Raw genomic sequence first — 23,361 nt, forward strand, 5'->3', positions numbered from 1 at the left:
ACTCTTCTGAGAAGACTGTCCACAGGGTTTAGGCATTACATAGTTACAAAGTTTGTCTGGCTGAAAAAAGACAAAAGTCCATCCAGTTCAACCATAGGAAAAAAAAAAGTTATAATCCTATACCCACAGTTGATCCAGATGAAGGCAAAAAAACCCCAGCAAAGCATGATCCCATTTCCTCCTGCTGGGAAAAAAATTCCTCCCTGATCCCCCAAGAGGCAATCGGATATTCCCTGGATCAACTTTACCTATAAATATTAGTATCCAGTTATATTCTGTGTATCTAAGAGAGAATCCAGGTCTTTTTTGAAGCAATCCACCGAGCTGGCCAGAACCGACTCTTGAGGGAGTCTATTCCACATTTTCACAGCTCTCACTGTGAAGAAACCTTTCCGTGTTTGGAGATTACATTTTATTTCCTCCAGACATAAAGAGTGCCCCCTTGTCCTCTGTGATGACCTCAGGGTGAATAGCTCTACCCCAAGTTCACTATATGAACCACTGATGTATTTATACATGTTGATCATATCCCCCCCTTAATTTCCTCTTCTCAAGAGAGAATAAATTAAGTTCCTCTAATCTTTCCTCATAGCTGAGCTCCTCCATGCCCCGTATCAGTTTAGTTGCCCTTCTTTGTACTTTATCAAGTTCCCCAATGTTCTTTTTGTGAATTGGTGAAACTGAATCTCATATTCCAGATGAGGTCTTACTAATGATTAGTATCGGGGTAATATGATATCTCTCTCTCTGGAGTCGTATTAAAAGAGGTATTTTGTTCGCTTTAGAAACCGCAGCTTGGCATTTCATGCCATTATTAAGCTTGTGATCTACCAGAACTCCCAGATCCTTCTCCACCATTGATTCCCCCAGTTGTACCCCCCCTTGTATGTATGATGCATGCATATTCTTAGCTCCCTAGTGCATAACGTTACATTTATCAACAGTAAACCTCATTCGCCACATAGTTGCCCAATTAAACAGTGCATTGAGGTCGGCTTGTAAATTGAAGATATCCTGTAAGGACGTTATTCCACTGCACAGCTTGGTGTCATCTGCAAATACTGAGATGGGATTTTTAATCTCAGACCTTATATCATTTGTGTGTCTATGGGAATGTTTGACCATTCTTCCAGAAACACATTTGTGAGGTCAGGCACTGATGTCGAACGAGAAGGCCTGGCTCGCAGTCTCAGCTCTAATTCATCCCAAATGTGTTCTATCAGGTTGAGGCCAGGACTCTGCGCAGGACAGTTTGATGTATCACTCCTGAGAACACTGCTCTAGAGTCCAGTGGTGGTGTGCTTTACATTACTGCATCCAACACTTTGCATTGCAGTTGGTGAAGTAAGGCTTGGATGCAGCTGCTCGTCCATGGAAACCCATTCCATTCCATAAAGCTCTTTATGCACTGTTGTGCACTGAAGGCCACATGAAGTTTTGAGGTCTTTAGCTATTGACTCCGCAGATAGTTTGAGACTTCTGCACACTATGTGATCCAGCATGCGCTGATCCTACTCTGTCATTTTACATGGTCTACCACTTCATGGTTGAATTGCTGTTGTTCCCAGTTGCTTCTGCTTTGTTATAATACCACTAACAGTTGACCGTGGAATATTTGGTAGCAAGGAAATTTCACAGATGGACTTATTGCACGATATCACACTTGAAATCACTGAGCTCCTGAGAGCAACCCATTCTTTCACAAATGTTTGTAGAAGCAGTCTTTATGCTCAGGTGCTTGATTTTATACACCTGTGGCCATGGAGGTGATTGGAACACCTGAATCCAATAAATTGGAGGGTGTCCCAAACTTTTTGGCAATGTAGTGTATATTCAGAATGAAATGCAAAAGGAGGATAAGCAGTACCAAAGCCTGACAGGCCTTTCTGCCTTCCCTCACGGTTAGCAATTTACCAATACAGGGCCTAAATAGACCACAAATAGAGTAGTAAGAATACTGCAAATGTAGACATTCTGCACATACTCTGTGTTAAAAAAATGTTTCAAATAATTCCTTTTACAGGAAAATGACACACATATGTAAATAATGACTATTAGAGCATCTTACATCTAGAGTTAATGGTGTGCAGTTTAGTTTTTAAGATTACCTTTTTCCAAGGTTCCTTTATTGACAACCTTCTGCATGTGCAGTGGCCCGTGTATGTAAAAATACAGTGGGGAAAATAATGATTTGATCCCCTGCAGATTTTGTAAGTTTGCCCACTTACAAAGAAATGAAGGGTCTATCATTTTTATCATTGGTGTATTTTAAATGATAGAGACTTATATAATTTAAATATATCTATACATTTATCATACTGCGCAGTTGTCAGAAGTATATAACTTAACAAGTGCAGGAGCCAGAAGCCAAAGTAGGTATCATACAGAATGCCGAGAGTATGTAACATGCAGAGTACAGGTGCAAGAAGTATGTAATGTACAATATGCAGGGGCCAGAAGTAATATACAGCCCAGTGTACAGAATGCAGTGGTTAGGACTATACAGTGTAAAGTACTGGCTGTGGAATTCAGCAGCCATAAGTATGTACCATACAACATATGGTAGTCAAGGGTTACATACTCCTGACAACTACACTCTGCATACTTTTCTATATGTTGCATATACCTGACCACTGCACTCCCAGTATACAGAGTGCAATGTTTTAGGCATATGTAATGTATGGCCTTGCGTACAGAGTGCAAAGTTCACAAATGCTCATTCAGAACTTTTTCAGTCACACTTCTAAACAGAAATTACCATTCTTCCCTTCTTTCAAAGCAAAATTACTCCTCCCTTTTAGTTTTCCCCATGTAAAAATTCTCCAGTCTCCCGTACCAACAATAATCTTACTAGACTTCATGTACAAATTGGGGTGTGGAACTGGGACTTTAATTATACCGCAGGGGTTCACAAGTGGACCTATCTATTTTACACACAGACACAAATATGCATAAAAATTACAGTTTATTAAATTGACATAAAAAAATTAACCATCTCCCTTGGGTATAAAATGCGTCCAATAACGTAAGTCAACGCTTGTCACGGGTATTCCCGCTTCTTCAGGACCCACAAATCATTTACTTGAAAATATACATACTCAAATCTGAAATATCTCCCTGTGTCTTGGGGAGCAGGATATCAGATGTAAGAACAAGTCTTAGGGTACAGATGAAATATGTGTGTAACGTATATGCGCTTTCTGGCCCAAGGAAAATCACCCCATGAAGACATCAAGGCCCCAGAGCTAGAGACAAAAATAGCTTGTACATAGGACGCAATTAAATGGTGGACAGTGTCTCCAAGAGAAGCAGAGACCACATCCCAGCTAGATTAGAATATAGAGATCTCAAATTACAATGGGAAACCAATGGACTCTCAACTTTAGGTTGAAATATCCGAGTTCTTAATAAAATATCAAGAAAGAGAATCCTTCATTCCAGGAGACAAACATCAAGCCGCCATAATGCCATCTTACATTTATGTGAACTTACTAGACTTCAGATGCAGTGAGGTGCAGGGAAGAACCTGATGTGAAATGAGCGGAAAGTCCTCCTAAGCTTTCTCTAGGATTTGTGTGATAAGTCTAAGGTGGAGCCTAGGAGAGCTGCCCTCTGCTCTGTACCACTTTGTATCTGCAGTCAGATGTAATGAAATCACTGCTATATGGATGTTCCCACAGAGCTGCAAGCAAGAAAGCTGCCAGTATTGCTAGCACACCCACATAGCAGTAATGCCCAGGGCGCATTTTACTTCATTTTAGATATTTAGCATTTATACTTTCTTTGATATATTGACCTTGGTTTATTTATAATATTTGTTCAGGCTTTCACACAACAAGTCCTAAACCTACACCCTAGTAGTGGCTATGTTTCTAAACTGTCCTTTGAATTTATGTTTGTTATATTTTAGTTTACACTGTGTAGAATACAGCTGAAATGTAATATCCTTGCTTTTAGATCTGTTGCAGAGGCAACTGAAGTTGATCTCAACATGAGAGTTGGACTGCATACTGGCCGCGTTCTTTGTGGTGTCTTGGGGCTTCGCAAATGGCAGTATGATGTCTGGTCCAATGACGTTACACTGGCCAATGTAATGGAAGCTGGAGGATTGCCTGGGTATGTTTTTGTGTTTCTTTTTCATTTACACATACTTTTTCAGTAAGACAAGTGCAATGATCAATTATGATGGGCAATAAGTTATGGAAATAATAGTTTGGCATTATAATAGTAGCCATATGATAATGCAATAATACACAATGTGTGGGCAGCCAACATAATTTCTTCCCCTATTTACCATCTGTACAGAATAAAGTAACAGTTCCTGTTCATTCACAGCCCTAGATTTATTCTGTTCACTGCTGTGTTAGCAAGTAGACTTATTCAATTTATCAAATAGAAAGTAGAAAAAACTCTTTTGTTATGCAATACAGGGGGTCCAAGCTCCCATTTTGGGTCCTGTGGCTTTTGAGTATGGAATTTTCTGCAGTTTCAATTTTTCAATTTACTGTGGTCAGATCAGTTACATTTAGACTGTTTTCTAGGGGTATCTAAAACAGACACTTCCGTTGGAAATTGACAGTAATAGAACAAAAAGAAAAAAAAAACTATGCCTTGATTATAATAAGTGGTAAGTTCAAATTCTGTAAATTGGACCAGGACACAATATAATTTATTAGTATGTTAGTTTATAAATATTAGTGAGCTTTTCTTTACTGTTTTTGGTTCACAGGGGGTGAGCCATTACTCAAGCAACGGATGTAGGCAGGACACCCATATTAAACATAAATATATTTCCTAGTTATTGTTTCCCAGAATTTACCATAGAAATATCAGTCATAAGGTCTTAGGTCAACATAAATACATGGTCCACATTTCTATTGAGAGTTTAAGTGTAAAAAGCTAAATTCTTTACTAAGATAGGTGTCACTGACCCGTTTTGGACCCTTTTGTGTAATAGGTCCTTTAAGGCTACATTTCATGGGCATTCCTTCATGGTGCAAATGGCAGTGGCAGGAATTGACTAATTCCTGCTGCTGTTTTTGACAGGTGTGAGCAGCTAGCTGTGGCCACTGAGCTTGTACACCTCATTACCAGGTTGTGCACAGCTTTCCACATACGCTTTGTGCTAGTCATTTACATCTGCCAAAAACAGCAGCAGAAATCAACAAATTATTATTATTATTATTATACAGTATTTATAAAGCGCCAATAGTTCGCTCAGCGCTGTACATTACAAAGGGGGACAGAACATGTGACAGAACAATACCAATACAATGCAAAACATGAGGGGATCAAGGGCCCTGCTCTTTCGAGCTTACAATCTAGAAGGGACGGGATAGTGGTACAGGAGGAGATAGCTGTGGGGGATGGAGTGGTAGGAAGAGTGGAGGAGGTCGGTCAAGTTAGCAGGGGGTAGGCTTCCCTGAAGAGATGGGTTTTCAGGGTGCGCCTAAAGGAGAGGAGAGTAGGTGATAATCTGATGGGTTGGGGAAGGGAGTTCCAGAGGATGGGTGACACCCTGGAGAAGTCCTGGAGGCGGGCATGGGAGGAGGAGACCAGGGAACTAGAGAGAAGGAGGTCTTGTGAGGAGCGGAGTGTGCGTGTTGGGTGGTACTTGGACATTAGGTCAGTGATGTAGTTCGGGGCAGTATGGTGGACAGCTTTGTACGTCAGTGTTAGGATTTTAAATTTGATCCGTTGTGCAATCAGAAGCCAGTGGAGGGATTGGCAGAGGGGGGTGGCGGAAACGGAGCGGTTGGAAAGGTGAATGAGTCTGGCAGCCGTATTCAGGATGGACTGAAGCGGGGATAGCCAGCGGCGAGGCAGGCCAGTGAGGAGGGAGTTGCAATAGTCGAGTCGTGATATGATGAGGGAGTGGATGAGTTGTTTAGTGGTTTCTGGGGTTAGGAACGTGCGGATTTTGGCGATGTTGCAGACGTGGAGTCTGCACGAGTTTGTTAAAGATTGGACTTGGGGCTGGAAGGATAGGTTGGAGTCCAGAATGACACCAAGTACTCTGGCCTGCAGAGCGGGTTTGATATTGGCGTTGTTGGATGTTCCTCCCCTTACCATTTGCACTATGGCAGAACACACATGCAAATGTATCTTTCCCAGATTCAGGATAGGAAATTGCAAAATAAACCACTGTTGGTGTTACTACACAGAATGGTCTCATTCAAATTAGTATTTCACTTTTCTTGGAAATCTATAAATTTTAGTTTTTTTTTAAACCAGTAATAGTACATAACAGGACATACCCTCTTTTTTCATGGTGTGGATCAGTGCAGACCTATGAGGTAGTGAGTCTGATCTGACATTTTTCCTCCAGGGTATGAACTTTCATGTGGTCACTTTGATGAAGGTGTGGCCGGTGTTAATGACCGATGTTTGGGTCTAGATACTTTTCTTACAATATTCCGGCCACAATTCACTAATCTGTACTACACCGATATTAGCTTTGTGTTACTGTATATTGAAACAACATTGTCTTAACATTAGGATGGTGAAGGGTATTTAGGTATTCAGTGGAATTGTATCTCTTTGATATATTTACTACTACTGAGCTGCTTAGTCCAAAATGCACGGGCCTATTTTTTGTCCCAGTCCGGGCCTGGACTGCACACTTGGTGTGAGACAAATGATTGCTTTTCTTTAATTTATTTAATGAGTCTGATCTGCATCTGGACATTTGGTCCCTAAAAGTAAACACTGTAAAGCAAGATAAAATACATTGTAACTCTTTAATTACCTATGTACACAAGATTGCCAGACCAACTTTTTGGAGTGACCAGGATGTGAGCATGCATGCTTTCATTGCCAAAGTATGCATGGTAATGCACCATGTAGATACTCTTGCAGTTCTCTAAATGTCTAGGAAAAGTAGAGACAAATGCATTGGTCAGCAAGGGAGTGTTTGCAAAGGCTGTAGAGTTCCCTCAAGTGATGGAGATTCATCAATACTAGACCCAGCAAGGGAGCGATTCCTTAGAGGTAAATGGCTCTCCAGCATAAGATTCTGCCTCTGGCTAAGTATGACTTCAGCCTTAAAAGAGAAGTGTGGGTTTAGATAATAACATATAAACAAACAAACTCACCCAGAGGGCTGCAGCATTGATCCGGGCTGCAGCTGCCCCCCACCAGCTTTAGAGCTAGGTATACACTATCAGTTTTTTTTCTCAACTCAACCCAGGGGCCTGAACGAAAAAAAAAATGAATGAGATCAAGAGGAACCCGTTGTACTAACTATCCGATGTTAGTAGGGTGATTTCCCCTCTGAGCTATTGTGTTCTGATATTCTGATAGGGGGGCTGCCACAAATCCCCCCACCCCCACCCGAACACCCCAGCCAATGGCTGCGAGCACTGACTGGATGCCCAATTCAAATGTGTCCAACAAATTCCAAAAGTCCAAATTCCAGACTTCCATCCAGTAAGAAGGATAATAATCCTAATTTTTCAGCGAAAACCTCAAAACAAAGAAATAAACTATAGTGCATTACCCTTAAATAAGTAGATAATACTCTAATTCGTGCAAATCACAAACCATTCAAAAATGTGCAAAAACACACACAAAAAAAAAAAAAATATATATATATATATATAATTATAAGTAATTTTTATATATATAATACACAAATTGTGAACACTCCGTGACCATTCCAACACTGTGTGCACTCTGTGACCCAACAAACAATAGTGCTAAATACTATTACCCTCTGTGAGTATTTGTATGCATATTCAATACTATGGACTCAAAACTCTTCCCATTCCTTCATTTCCGGGATTAGACTTCCAAGGTCCTCACAAAGATAAGAAGACTCTTATAGACTGATCACCAAGGCATAGGGACAAAGAGTCGTCTTATCTTTGTGAGGACCTTGGAAGTCTAATCCCGGAAATGAAGGAATGGGAAGAGTTTTGAGTCCATAGTATTGAATATGCATACAAATACTCACAGAGGGTAATAGTATTTAGCACTATTGTTTGTTGGGTCACAGAGTTCACACAGTGTTGGAATGGTCACGGAGTGTTCACAATTTGTGTATTATATATATAAAAATTACTTATAATTATATTTTTTTTTTTGTGAATGTTTTTGCACATTTTTGAATGGTTTGTGATTTGCACGAATTAGAGTATTATCTACTTATTTAAGGGTAATGCACTATAGTTTATTTCTTTGTTTTGAGGCTTTTCGCTGAAAAATTAGGATTATTATCCATCTTACTGGATGGAAGTCTGGAATTTGGACTTTTGGATTTTGTTGGACACATTTTGTTGGACACATTTGAATTGGACATTTTATGATTGTATTTGGTGATAATTTTTAATTATTTTAATTTTAATTGTATTTGAATTTTACACAAAAAGGTATTTTATTATATTGTACTTTCTAGGGAGAAAGTGTGACTTTTTGGTGGGATTTAGTTTAGGAGGTCACGTATTTATTTTGCTGACTGGATGCCGATCGGTAGATGCTTTTCAGTCATGCCCCTTTGACAGAAGCTGGACGTTTTTTGCCAGCTTCTGTTGGATAGGCTGCCGTACACACGGGTCAAATGTTGATATTTGGCCCGTGTGTACGGGGCTTTAGTCTGAGAACTGAGTGATCAAAGACCATTGATCACTCACCTCTCAGTCTTCACTGAGCAGATAGCCAGTGACTGCAATTTAAACTGTTTATTCACAAAGATTAAATGATGAGATTGCAAAGTGTTTGGTGAGCATTGCAGTAATTTTCGATCTCTAAGTTTAGTACAGGATATTAATGTGTTTGCGTATAAGTATTGAGCAAGTTATTTGACATGCCTTGTTGTCTAATTGTTTTTCTAGGAAGGTTCACATAACAAAGACCACCCTAGAGTGCCTAAATGGGGATTATGAAGTTGAACCAGGTTATGGTCATGAAAGAAACAGTTTTTTGAAAAAGCATAACATAGAAACATTTTTCATTGTGCCATCTCATAGAAAGAAGGTATGTTTTACAATAACACAGTTAACTAAATCTAAAGAACTATTAAATAAAAGATAATGAGCATGCTTAATGTTTACCTTTTCCTTAAATAAATAATGTGTAGTGATTTTATAATTATTGTTTCGTGCTATAAACGTTTTTATTGATCAAATACGTATGAAATGTTGCCTATGAATATTTAATATTTACCACTTGGAGCCAAGTAAGCTCCAAAGAGCAAGGCTGTTTTCAACAGGATCAAAAAGCTGCTATGTTGGGAAACACAGCTAAATAGCAGGAGATAGCTGTTTACACAACTAATAAATTACTCATTAGCTGGTGTAGTCAGAAGAGGGACTCAAACCTCCCTCTTTTTCTTATGTCATTAATTACCCAGATTATACAGACTGCCAACAAAAATAAATAAGCATTTATCCATGACACTTAGATTGCAGAGGACACTGCAAGAAAGCCCATCATTTTCTGAAAACTGCAAAAGTGTCATGGGATTTCTTTGTTTAAATGTTTAAAGATTTTATACAAATAAGTAAAAGATGACATACAACATCAACAGTTAAGCAACTCTGTCACCAAATAAAAAGTTTAAAAACTGGTCTTCCTGTGAAGAATATAATTATTACCTACTGTATCTGTTTTACTGCCCATTTCACTGTTTTCATTGCCTACAATGGTTGAAATATCTATCAGCATTTTCCAGGGTTGCTGAATGCCTAGTTGCCCACTGCACTTGGTAGTATCAGTCTCTGGCAGCTGCATCACTACTGAATTCATTAGTAATGCAGTGGCCAGTTGACGGGACCACAGCATGCAGTGGGGCGCTAGGCATTTGACCAAGAAGCCTGTGTTTCAGGCATTTATTCCTGAGCACATACTGCCTTAAACATCCATACAGCGAAGTGCATTGTCCAGCCCCAGCAGCTGTCAGACTCTTAAAGAGTTTGACAGGCTGCCGGCAGCTCTGGACACTTGTGCCCTCCAACCGCAGCTAAAGGCTGGAGCCCAATGCACTGGACTAACTGTCCAGTATGCATGGCGCTTGAGAAAGGGAAAAGCAGCACTAGAAACTAGTCAAACTCTATTAATAATGCAGTGCTGTACATATAACAGTGGCAGGTTCCTGAGAGGAGGACAGAGCAGAGTGATGACTTTATCATTATATATATATCAAACAAGAACATGCAGCGCTACTATAATACCATGATATAATCATATAGAGTGTCTAGACAAAAAATGGTATTGTGAACACCACTTAATCATAAGGTGGATATGGTAATATCTAAACCGTCCAAAAATTATGAGAATGGTGACTATGAATCTTCAACAAGAGTGTCCTTGCAGTGCATCGTGTCAAATCTCAGTGAAACAATAGTGAAGAAATTGGTGATTTTTGTGACCTTGTTTGTTCCCACAGAGATGAGTGTAGATTGCACTAACCATAAAGCGCAATGGTAATGCGCATTTGAGTGTTAACTAACTCCTGGTCCTCTGCCTGTTGAACCTGGATCACTGGGAAAGGTCATCTGGCCTGCAACAGCTGGGCAGAAATCACAATCTCTAGGTCTCCAGGTACCAGGGGATATCTACTCGTCTCACCAACAGAGGGAGATTCCTCGATCACTGTGTGGCCACCAGATCATCCCAAATATGCCTTGGAGGGGGGGCTCGGGAGTAACGAGCCAGAACAACAAAAAATACTGATAGTGTAGTATTTTTAATTATCCACCAAGATATAATAGATACAACATCAGATATGCTACTCACATGCTGTAGTAGGTAGGTAGCTAGGTAGTAGTAAAAAATCCAAAATGGCCACCGGCTGTCCACAGGGGCCGTGTAGTGTGATGTCACAGGGTATATAGGGCACCTACCTAACGCGTTTCGCGCGCTTGCACGTTGTCAAAGCACGTTGTCTTGTTTGATATATATACTTTGGAGGCTCTTGGTGTTTGCCTTTCATGCCAGCTGCTTCTAGGTGTGTTATCCAGCGCTCGTATTGTTTTTTGACTTTATCATTATGTTGCTGCTTTAAATTGTCCACTTACAGACTGGGGTGGGTTCTGGACCAGGCTTTATTGTTCAACTGCAGTATAGTCTGAAGAGAGATGTGTGGGATTGTAAGACCTAGTTGTTTTGTCTGGCAGTGATGTATGAACCAAAAGATTGGTTGAAACTTGCAGCATCTTTATCAGATACATTTTTATTTGGTATACAACTTTTAACATACAAAAATATAACATTACTTGGTCCCCTTAACCCCACTCCCTCCTCCAAGTCCATGTGTAGATGGCATGTGAGGTCAGCGAATGGCACGGCATACATCTGAAACATAAAAAGTAGGTGTAATGTACATTTTCTCTGATTGAGACAAGTGCAAAGTTAGCAAAATTATAACCAGTTTATTATCTTAGTGATACTTGATAGTTTATGTTTTTGTAGCAATATATTCGATATGTGCAAAGAGAGAACGCCTGCTTTCAAAGACAGTGTGAACTAGGCCTCAGATCTGCAGCATCATGTGAGCAGACCAGGTTAAAAAAGGACATTATCCAGGTCTTTGTATACAGGGAGGGAATGTTTTTACGAATAGTTGGTATTAGGCTTTACTACCAATTTAATTCAGTTTAACCAAAAACATCACCTTTACCTTTCAATGGAATGAATACTGAAATATAGTACATGCAAAAGTGCACAAGCACTTCTTTGGACTTCTTTTACCTACATGCACACAGTTTTTCCTTTCTGTGTTTTAACCTAGCCAGTGTTTTTATTTGAAATGTATACGACTTTCATATTTATGTATTTCTGCTCAATTTGTAAATGTTACTCATTATGCTTTATTAGAGAAGACTTTTTAAAATGAACCAGAAAATGCCAGTGAAATGCATCTGCCCCCTCCTTAATAAGGTTGCACAGACCCTGAGATCTTGAAAATGTAAAAGAAGCAGATGGGAGCTGTGGGGGAGATCTAGTTCTGCAGGATTCATTATGTCTACCTACAGAGATTGTTCCTTCTTGTAAAAACCTTTTTTTTTTGTCAAGATTACATTGAGTGACACATGTACAACAAAATCTGCCGGACTGTTTTCCTACAGTTTCTGGCCAGAAGTACAGTAACTGTGGATTAGGATGTGTGAGGATGTTGCAGACAGTATTTCTTAGTTAAATAAGATTAGTAGGATATAACACTGTAATAAGACCAATTGTAGTTTGCAAAAGAAACGAAAAAATACAGATGAACTGAAAGTACAGTTAAACTGTATGTAATAAATATCCTACTCCTTTGATTGTTTTAACATCTGGGGTGGTCAAAGGGTTAACTGTGTGCTGTTTCCCTAAGTGCTGTGTTTGTGCTTTACACTGTAAGCACGCTGCTTTTTATGGCTCTGCTATGTAGAGCCATATAAAGCAGTGTGTGGGAGCTGACAGGGGAGAGATATGTATTGTTTACATACAGGTCTCTCCCCCATCCGTGATACTCAGTGATCACTGGATGCCAGCGGGAAATCACTGGCCAGGACGCGGTGATTGACAGCCGAGGCCTCTAATGGTGGCGCAGGTAAGGTGCGCGCATGCCTCCTACCCAGAAATGTAAAATCATCTATATATACGTGATTTTGCACACCTCTGCCGCCCTGTAGCAGTATTTCTGCTATAGGGCGGTGGGAATGTGGTTAACCCCTTTCTGCCCAGTGTTATTAGTACAGTGTCAGTGCTTTTTATTAGCACTAATCACTGTATTGGTGTCACTGGGGATATCAGTGACAGTTAGTCAGTTCCCCCCCCAGTGTCAGAATAGTTGGTATTAGGCTTTACTACCAATTTAATTCAATTTAACCAAAAACATCACCCTTACCTTTCAATGAAATGAATACTGAAATACAGTACATGCAAAAGTGCACAAGCACTTCTTTGGACTTCTTTTACTTACATGCACACAGTTTTTCCTTTCTGTGTTTTAACCTAGTCAGTGTTTTTATTTGAAATGTATACCACTTTCATATTTATGTATTTCTGCTCAATTTGTCAGTATCAGAATGCCCACCGCAGTCCTGCTATAAGTCGCTGATCACCACCATTACTAGTATAAGAAGGAAAAAGTTCCAGTATATATACCGCCATTTGTAGACACTATAACTTTCATGTAAACCAATTAATTTACACTGATTGGGATTTTTTTTCTGCAATGACATGTATATCAGAATACATTTTGGCTTAAATTTATGCAGAAATTTGATTTGTTACATTTTTTTACTGAACATGGACATTTTTATTTATATAGCGAAAAAAATAAAAGACACAGAGGCTATCAAATACCACCGAAAGAAAGCTCTATTTGTGGGAAAAAGGACATAAATTTCATTTGAGTGCAGCGTTGTATGAGTGCGTAATTGTCAGTTAAAGTAACGCATCGCTGTATCGCAAAAAATGGCCTGGTCAGGAAGGGGGGCATATCCTCTGGAGGGCAAGTGGTTAATTGTTCCCCAAGGCCATTTAAACGTGGGTGTCTTATCCTCAAGAGAACGACTGCTGCTGTCTGTGTAGGATGACTGCACCCATTCAGTCAGAGTTGAAGCTTCCAAGTCAGCTAACCGCATGCTGCCCACTGATTGCAACTCTGTCATTATGACCCAGCAGTGGGCACATTGAACCACTGCGGAAAGGCCATCAATTTCACACAGATAGCATAAGTTCTCTACAACACATGCTACTATAATATCATTTCTGCTGTGCTAGGGAGCAAAAAAAAAGTTAAGACATTTACCTTGTACCTATTGTACCCACAATGTATCTGTATGGTTTCTTTTAGTAGACTACAGTTGCATTTTAATGTTTAAGATTTTATAATGATGCAAAGTAAGATGTAGTAACACAAGGGTAGTATTTAATATGTGGAAGCGTGAATCTGGGATACAGGCATTCTTTATTTGGGACAGGAGAATGGTGTTGGGCGAGTATCATGATTAATTGTTACCAATACTGTACACGGTTTCTTATGAGATACAGACGAGCCAAAATAGGACCAGGCAAAACTACCCACAATGTATCTGTATGGTTTCTTTTAGTAGACTACAGTTGCATTTTAATGTTTAAGATTTTATAATGATGCAAAGTAAGATGTAGTAACACAAGGGTAGTATTTAATATGTGGAAGCGTGAATCTGGGATACAGGCATTCTTTATTTGGGACAGGAGAATGGTGTTGGGCGAGTATCATGATTAATTGTTACCAATACTGTACACGGTTTCTTATGAGATACAGACGAGCCAAAATAGGACCAGGCAAAAAAATAAAAAAAGTTTGTTGGCCAATGAACTGGATTTTGGGAAGACTTGATGTGGGCAGAGGTCCTGTACTAGCAGCATTGACTGTGGTAGGGATATTAAATTGCGAACTGCTTCATGAACTGGTGTGAATGCTGCTGTGTACTCTGTAAAGCATTGAATATTACAATAGTATGTACTGTGTATATGAAATAAATTATGAACAGTATTGTTTTAGAGAGCAGCACTGTGAGAGGTGGAAGCTGAGGTTGAAACCAGACTAAGGTGAAAAGGCTGTAATTGGGCGGATTTTAATGACACAGTTATTCCTCTGTCTATGAGATTTGTTTCCTCCACATTACTGTAAAAAGAGAAGGTGGAACTCTGCAAAAGTTTGTTACCACAGTATTCACCAAAATCTCTCTGAAAAGAGGAAATATATAGATAATTATAATAAATGAGATGAAAAATATGATCATAAAGATATTAGCTGGGGGAGATCTCAAGTTCATAGTCTGCTTCCATTGTCATGGTAAGGAAGAATACATTCATCCATTGGCAGGTATTGGTGACTGAGAAATATTGACCTAAAGTATCAAGCACCTAAAAAAATAGTAGCTCAGAATTGTTGTTTAACCACCTCCTGCTCGCAGCATAGGGAAATGACGGACAGGCGGGAGCTCTCTTGTTCTAGCTGCTCATGTGCGCCACTGGACACAGCGTCCCTAGGACACAGCGCATCACCAATCGTGGTAAAGAGCCGATGACATAGGCTCTGCCATGTGATCAGCTGTGTCCAATCATAGCTGATCACATGTAAACAGGAAATGCCGTTTATCAGCAGTCCTCTCCTCATCCTGACAGCTGCCTATCAGTTCCAGTCAGTGCAGCCGATCAGTGCCCATCAGTGTCACCTATCAGTGCCACCTAGCAGTGCCTATCAGTGCTGCCTTTCAGTGCCCAACATTGATGCCTGCCAATGTTCATCAGTGCCTCCTCATCAGTGCCAGTTAATGCCACCTATCAGTGATAGTCAGTGCCGCCTCTCAGAGTCGATGACGTAGGCTCTACCATGTGATAAGCTGTGTCCAGTCATAGCTGATCACATGTAAACAGGAAATGACGTTTATCGGCTGTCCTCTCCTCATGCTGACAGCCGCCTATCAGTGCCCATCACTGCCGCCTCTCAGTGCCACCTATCAGTGCCAATCAGTGCCAGTCAGTCCTGCCTTTCAATGACCATCAGTGCCACCTATCAGTGCCACATTTCAGTGCCCATCAGTCCTGCCTATCAGTGTAGCCTCATCAGCACACACCAAAGAAGGAGAAAAATTACTTATTTACAAAATATGTTATAACAGAAACTAAGAAAAACTGTTTTTTCAAAATGTTTTCTTGTTTAGTTTGTTTAGCAAAAAATAAAAACCTCGGTGGCGATTAAATACCACCAAAAGAAAGCTCTATCTGTCTAAAAGAATTTTAAAAATTTAGTTGGGGTATAGTGTTGCATGACCGCACAATTATCATTCAAAGTGTGACAGCACTGACAGCTGAAAATTAGCCTGGGCAGGAAGGGGGTGAAAGTGAAAATTTGCTGATGCCCTAGAGGTGGTGTTTCTTAAAGGGGCTTCCACTCTGCTGGAGGTACTCAATACAATACAATAACCTCCCAGAGCGCTGCCAGGCTTGGGATTCACCATAAACCTCTTAGACTCAGGGTCACATAGCTGTTAGAGGTCTTTTCTAGGGACACTACCAGTTTGGTATACCACACCATTAATTTCTTTATAGGTCGTGAGCAAAACCGCTGTTGTGCAGCCCACACACCCTTAACTACAAGCAGATCTGCAGACCCTCCTGTAGGCACAGTAGAAGTGATGTTCACCCCATGGTTATCCACAGAAATTCTGTTTAGGTTAACTAAGAGGCTTGTTGTCCAACCTTCCCGGTCTTTTTCCTCTGTCCTCCCATAAGAGGTGCTATGCAGATCCGCTCCATCTGCTCAAGGAGATACAGGAGGACAGAGTGGCTCAACATCAGACACATTACACCTGTCACCTTTAGGCATGTTACAGTGTGATACCACATTTTTGGACACAGCAGGTTGCAATATCACACTCCCATCACTGTGAGCTGGTGGCACTTCATTACCCAAATAATCATTGGCACCAATTTTATTTTCAGCTGTAGCAAATTGAATTAACCTATTATCGCCCTGACCATTCTTAGGGTTCGCATACTGCACCAACACAATTTTCCACTAGTGGCATCGCAGTTGTCCTGGACATCCACCGGCTCCAACACACAGAGCTCCGTGGAGGTTTCTAGGCAAATCTCTGCTGCCTTAGCTGCTGTTGCTTGGGGAGACACCACATATAGCTTAGTGGTCTCCCCTACCACATTTAAGTCAGTATTTTGTATGAATGCAGCATGTTTTTCATCATTAAACAGTGCACAATTTGTAGGCTCTGCTTCAATCGTTGCCTTCCTACTGTACAAGGCACTGCAAAGAGACAAGACTCTCTCAAGAGTGGGTCTACCAACTAGGGTCACTCCCACAACACATCACCCCATCAAAGATAGTCTTACCAACTGCCACAGTAGGTGTCTTCCTTGGCTTATGCTGGGTTGCGTCTGAGTGTGCCGCTTCACTGCAACCGGTTGCTTCACCCAAGTGGCCACACAATGATACAACAGGCTTCATGTGCTCTCTGGCACCCCTACAGGCATGACAGGTTTTTCCTCTCCATTACCAAGGGTGACAGCAAACACTTTTGCACAAACATCAAGACAGGGAATCCTAGTCCTTTGCCCCTTCCAGATTAGCTGGTACAGCATCCAGAGCCAGGTAGCATATAGGAACCACCGGCTCCCACTCACCTCCACAGCTTAGGTCTCCGATGGAGGTACTGTGTCTGGTTACTAAGGGAAATAGTCTTCCTTTAACGGTGGCTTGCCAGCATTCCAAGTCATGATTGCTCTCTTTCCAAGCAAACTTTCCGCTTTGCATTAGTCATAATATCACGGCCTTGGCCCATCAAATGGTAAGTCACACGGAACTTCCTCAGCCGAACAGGTTGCAACAACAAGCCTTCCATGCATTAACTTTTAAAAACTTATCCAGAAAGTTCCCTATATTGTCCGTAGGTCACATAGGTGGATATGAAGTCAGCAGCACAGATCGCACCTGCATTGCCACAGGCAACAACACCTATCTTCTGTATCTGGACCTACAGCTTTTGCACAACACAAATTTCTGGATTTTCTTCCTTTTTTAAAAAAAAAAAAACACCTTTCACCACTTAGAACGGACATTCTGGAGACCCTCAAATGGTATCGTTGAGAACCCTGTGTCATTTTCTCCTTTGTTTTCTCAGTGGCAGGGCTTCATCACAGGGCATAAAAAAGCAGTAGAAATACTGGTGACCCTAAACATAGGGGTATTATTATTATAGAGTATTTATATAGCGCCAAAGGGTTTGCTCAGCGCTGTACATTAGAATGGGGGACAAGACATAAGACCATACAGTAGCAAAACAATACACGATACACGAGGGTTAGAGGGCCCTGCCCTTTCAAGCTTACAGTCTAGGAGGGAGGGGATGGTGATACAGGAGGAGATGGCTGTGGGCGATGGAATGGAGTGAGGAGTGGAGGGGATCGGCTGTTGGTGAGGGTGGGGTAGGCTTCCCTGAAGAGATGGGTTCTCAGGGTGCGCCTAAAGGTGAGGAGGGTAGGGGACAAACCGATGGATTGGGGAAGTGAGTTCCAGAGGATGGGGGAAGCTCTGGAGAAGTCCTGCAGTTGGGCGTGGGAGGTGGAGACCAGGGAGCTAGAGAGTAGGAGGTCTTGCGAGGAGCAAAGATTACGGGTTGGGTGGTATTTGGGTATCAGGTCGGTGAGATAGTTTGGGGCAGCGTTATGAATGGCTTTGTATGTCAGTGTTAGCAGTTTGAATTTGATGCGTTGGGCAATCGGGAGCCAGTGGAGGGAATGACAGAGGGGGGTGGCAGAAGTGGATCAGTTGGTAAGGTGGATGAGTATGGCCGCTGAGTTCAGGATGGACTGGAGCGGGGATAGCTTGTTTTGGGGTAGGCCGGTGAGAAGGGAGTTGCAGTAGTCCAGACGTGAGATAATAAGGGACTGAACGAGTAGTTTAGTAGTGTCTGGGGTTAGGAACGAACGTATTTTGGAGATGTATGGAGAGTGTTTTGGGACACACACACATACTGCTAAGCAATGGGGTTGATTTACTAAAACTGGAAAGTGCAAAATCTGGTGCAGCTGTATGGTAGCCAATCAGTTCTAACTTCAGCTTGTTCAATTAAGCTTTGCCAAAAAATAAACTGGAAGCTGATTGGTTTCTATGCAGAGCTGCACCATATTTTGTACTTTCCTGTTTTAGTAAATCAACTTCAATGAGTAGCTGGGATGTGGACATTGTTGATAAAATGATGTCTCTTTTAGGCTGTGGTCACCTCTGAGTATACAATGTGTGCTGGGGAGCTGTCAATATTGCAGGGCAAACTCCAGAAGGGTTTCTTGCTCCTTTTATTCCTGGGGAGGAATTCTCCAGTGAAATAGAAAAAGAAAATGTCCCTTTTTAACATTCAGGTGTACAGTATGTTTGAATGGTTGTGTCCTGGTCTTGGCTGATCGCTTATGATGCACTATGCACTGAGAACTCTTTTGAAACTCTGACAGAAGTTCAGCTTTTAATATTATCTAGATCATTTTATTGGTTCCCCTGCCCTTAACCCCTGGGAGCACATGGACATGTTTTACATGTTGATCTCCTCAGCTGTCTTCTTTTTCTGTGCTTGTTTAGATGTGCATTGACAACTCTCTGACAGCTCAGACTCCCTCGTGTATTTCAGATTTTGTGTGTGTGGTGAGATTATGGTGACTACACATTTTACAAAATCCAGGCTTCCTAGCTTCTCTGACTTAGAAATGATCCTGACATAAACAATGCAGCATTCACTAATATATACAGTATATAAGAGAGAACTGTAGGCGATAGAAAATCTAAGGTAACATTTACCATTTTGCTTTACAGTGGTGAATACTTTGGCCTGTTTTATGAAAAAAAAATGAAGAATGGAAATTTAAATTAACCATTGAGATGTTTTCATTTTTTAAAAGGTTCATTAAAAGATATGGTTTCTCCTTGTTGCAACACATTTGCTTGTCTTTCTCCTCATTGCATCATTTTGGGTCTGCCATTAAATGTAAACCCACATGTTTGGAAGAAATGTTATTTTTATTGAACTTGTTTTACTTATTTATTGATGAATATTTTTAAAATACAAATTCACTACAAATTGACAAAATGTACAACAAAAATTCAAATAAAAAGTAAAATGTACCCTTTTACTGTTATCTTATTGCACAATTCTAATTAAATTGTATATTAATAATATTGTATTTTTCTGTCTTTTTTTACTAGATATTTCCAGGACTGATTCTGTCTGACATAAAGCCTGCCAAAAGGATGAAATTCAAGACTGTCTGTTACCTTTTAGTTCAACTCATGCATTGTCGTAAAATGTTCAAAGCAGAAATTCCATTTTCAAATGTAATGACTTGTGAGGATGATGATAAGGTAATTACTTTTACTATCTATATTTCCATATAAATATGTATGTACGTATGAGTTGAATAGAACAACAGACTGCTGGTTTCCTTTCAACAACAGTATGGTCCCTTTCACACGGGGCGCACCCGTCAGCGGATCCGCTTGCTCAGCAGGGGGTCTCTCCACTGATCCCCGCTGAGAAAGCGGATGACAGGTCCGTGTCCGCTATGGGTGGCCGTATGGCAAGGACCTCCTGTCCGTTTCCATCTGACTTGCATCCCATCTGATCCGGTGGATGAAAGGGGAATGGATCCCTATCCGTCTCTTTTTGGCAGATCAGATTGAATGTCGGTGGGTGTAAACGGACACATGTCTGTTTACACCCGCTGCTCCATAGAGGAGAATAGAGGTTCTAATCCCGTTTTTCAAGCAGACCCAACAGGAACGTCCGTGTGAAAGGCTCTGCAATCTCAAAGGGTAGCTATACTAAAACTGGTGCTTCTGTGCATGATAGCCAATTGGCTTCTAACCTCAGCTTGTTCAATCAAGTTTTGACAATAAAACTTGGAAACTAATTGGTTTCTATGCAGAGTTGTGCCAGATTTTGTAGCATGCCGTTTTAGTAAATAACCCCAATGTGTGTATTTTAAAACCTTAACTATAGGAATGCAACTCTTCACACATATGGTACTCAGCCTTTTCTGACCCAGGACACCAAAATTAACCACAAAATATTTGGGAGCCAATGAGTGCATGCATACACATGTAAGTATGAATTTAAGCAGAAATTCACACACACACATATATATATATATACACACATACGCACACACACTCCAAACTCCTATCAAATAGCATTGCAGAGCAGAGCACAGTGTTTATGTACCCATCACAGTGCTGTTATCATCTTACACAACACAGTTTTCACATCACCTCTAGCTTAGCTGGTTGGAAGTACAGGCAAACATTCAGGCAAGAATTGTGTTAGAGTCTCTTAGGTGTCCGTTTATGGCACACAGAATAGCTGAGATTCAGAGGATCGCAGCTATTCTCTGGTCATTCACAGTTTATGACACCAGGAGAATATGTTCAGCCCTTCTCTGGAGATCTGTGTTCTCCCTCCAGATTCTTCAGCCCAGAGCTGGAGAATCGGAGGGACCGCAAACTAAGCAGAGATAATTTACCTCTGCTTAGTAAACTGATCTTTTACTGAAATCTCGCGAGATTATAGTAAAATCAGCCGTTCTCCAGCGTTTGTAGACCGTTCTCCCTTCGTTTGGAGAACTGATCTACATATGCTTCATAAACGGCATTCACAGGAGAACTGTGTTCTCCGAGAATGCCAGAGAACTGAGCAGCGATCTATTACCGCTGGTTCATAAACAGACACCTTAGTACAAGAGGCAAGTGTAAAACCTGAATGTAGGGAATCAATTTGGCGATTCAGGGAAAGTGTTCTGTTTGGGCATTTTTTTGTGCTCCACAATGGCTGTGTAAACAAATTATTAATACCGTTAACTAAGGTAATACCTTTAATTATTTATACCTTTTTTATGATTTTTTTTTTCTAAATCTTGGAAATCAATTAGATTCAAGAAAGTGTTCTGTTTGGGTATCATGTGCTCCACAATCACTATGTAGTCAAATTACTAATACCACTTTTTTCTTTCATACATCATCATTTGTGCTGCCAAAATAATGTACAACGTTTGGCATTATTTTAACTTAAGAGTGTACAATGATTCCAAAAAAAAAAAAAAGGACAATAAAATAAAAACAGCAATAGAAAATACACATAGTTTGTCCTAGTAACCTGACCTAGGGGTTGAATATATAATAATATTATAATTTTTTATATAAATATATAATAATATACTAGTGCAAATACAGTTCTTAAAAAAGGCTAATAAACATCAGCTATAGTGAACTTGGTCCTTATTTCATTCAGTCAATAGGACTCAGGGTTTAAAGCATGCAGGAGACTAGATTTAGTCTTCCTCTAGGCACAATGATAGTGTTGGTCTTTTTCCACAGTGACATCTTCTGAATTTTTTTTCTTTTGTGTTTTTAAAATCTTTTAGTGACTTCTGCTAAGTAGAGACAAATACTGTCTAGATATTTCAATACAAGGTTGTCTTTCTGCTATCATGCACTAGGTGGCATTACAATATCACAAATCATTTATGGTCAGGCTGCATAGGGGGTCATTGTTGCATGATACACCTGCCTGTACTGTTTCTGTAGTTCTTTGGTCACGGGTTACTTCCTAGTTTCAGTGTTTTTGTCACATACACCCATTCCCCTCCAACTCTTTAAATTGTTGTAAACATTTTTAAATATTTCCTTTGACACTCTGCTGTTGATCTTGCAAATTAAAACCCTCCAAATAAACTACTGCCTTTAGGAACACTTTTTTCAAGTGGAAAGAAATAATTTGTTTGTGGGCAGGGGCGGACTGACCATTTGGAAACTCGGGCACTGCCCGAGGGCCCGGGGTCAGTAGGGGGCCCCATGAGATGCCCCTGGTACCTTTTTCATAGGCTTTTTTGAGTTTGGGCAAGGACACAGGGGCCCCATGATCCCCTATTGCCCGGGGGCCCCATGAGTTGTCAGTCTGCCCCTGTTTGTGGGTTAAAGAATCTGTAAACACAGACTGTCATATTCCTGATGTGAGTCTGCTGTACCATGTAATTCCTTTGTGTGAAATCCCTGGTGTCCCTGCCAGTCCCTCTGCTTTCTCTGCTATTAACCTCCCTGGCGGTATTCCGAGTGTAGCTCGGGGTAAAGTTTCAGTACCAAAAGCAGTAACCCCCCCGAGCTACACTCGGGCTTACCATGCGGCGTTGCTCAGGGATTCCCTGCAGAGCTTACCTTGTCCTTCGCTCCTGCGATGCGTCCCCTGCAGCATCCCCGGCCATCTCCTCCGGCATCTGGCTTCCGTGTTCTGGTCCCTGTGACATCGGGACGTACGGGCGCCGGACCCGGCGGCAAATTTGAAAATTTTAAAAAATGACATTTTTTTAAAAACGATTATTTCATAGCAAAACATTCCTGTATCAACCCATTTCACATACATGTTGTCCCTACTGGTTTGTCCTGTCCCCTGCCTGCATTTTGACTGTTCTTTCTGCCTGGAACTGAGAAATGTCCATGGCGTCCAAAAAGCGTCCCTTTAGGTCAAAATCGGTTTTAGACCGGCTAGAGAACAGCGATAGTAAATCAGAACCAATTGCAGAATTGAGTGATAATGATTTGTGGGGGAAATTCATCATCAGACACTGAAAACGATTTTGCGACTGAGCTCAGCGATGTGCGAACTTGGCGCTATATTTCAAATTTCAGTGTTTTTGGTTTGATTATATTATTGAATTAAATTTATTATTATTATATTATTATTTTTTATGAGTATTTATTAAGTAAGTAATTACTAAGAATTGCAGGCCAACAATTTATAACACCAAATTTCCATGCAAAAAAATGGTACCACTTTTGGTACAAAATTCCTGACATAATCATACCGCCAGGGAGGTTAAAAATGGAACACACTA

At 40.7% G+C, this 23,361-nt stretch overlaps 1 protein-coding gene across 1 annotated transcript in view; it reads left to right on the forward strand.

Annotated features, from left to right (window-relative positions):
* ADCY1 (adenylate cyclase 1) overlaps positions 1-23,361 on the forward strand; it is a 380,962-nt gene that overhangs the window by 282,175 nt on the left and 75,426 nt on the right. Inside the window, exons 6-8 of the mRNA XM_089669441.1 lie at positions 3,958-4,116; positions 8,832-8,973; positions 19,685-19,840. Of these exons, the coding sequence (XP_089525567.1) occupies positions 3,958-4,116; positions 8,832-8,973; positions 19,685-19,840 (457 nt within the window). The remainder of the gene's footprint in view (positions 1-3,957; positions 4,117-8,831; positions 8,974-19,684; positions 19,841-23,361) is intronic.

This window comes from Staurois parvus, unplaced genomic scaffold, assembly GCF_062004578.1.
Source record: "Staurois parvus isolate SC_StPar_1 unplaced genomic scaffold, SC_StPar_1.0 ptg000077l, whole genome shotgun sequence".
In the NCBI taxonomy this organism is placed as follows: domain Eukaryota; kingdom Metazoa; phylum Chordata; class Amphibia; order Anura; family Ranidae; genus Staurois; species Staurois parvus.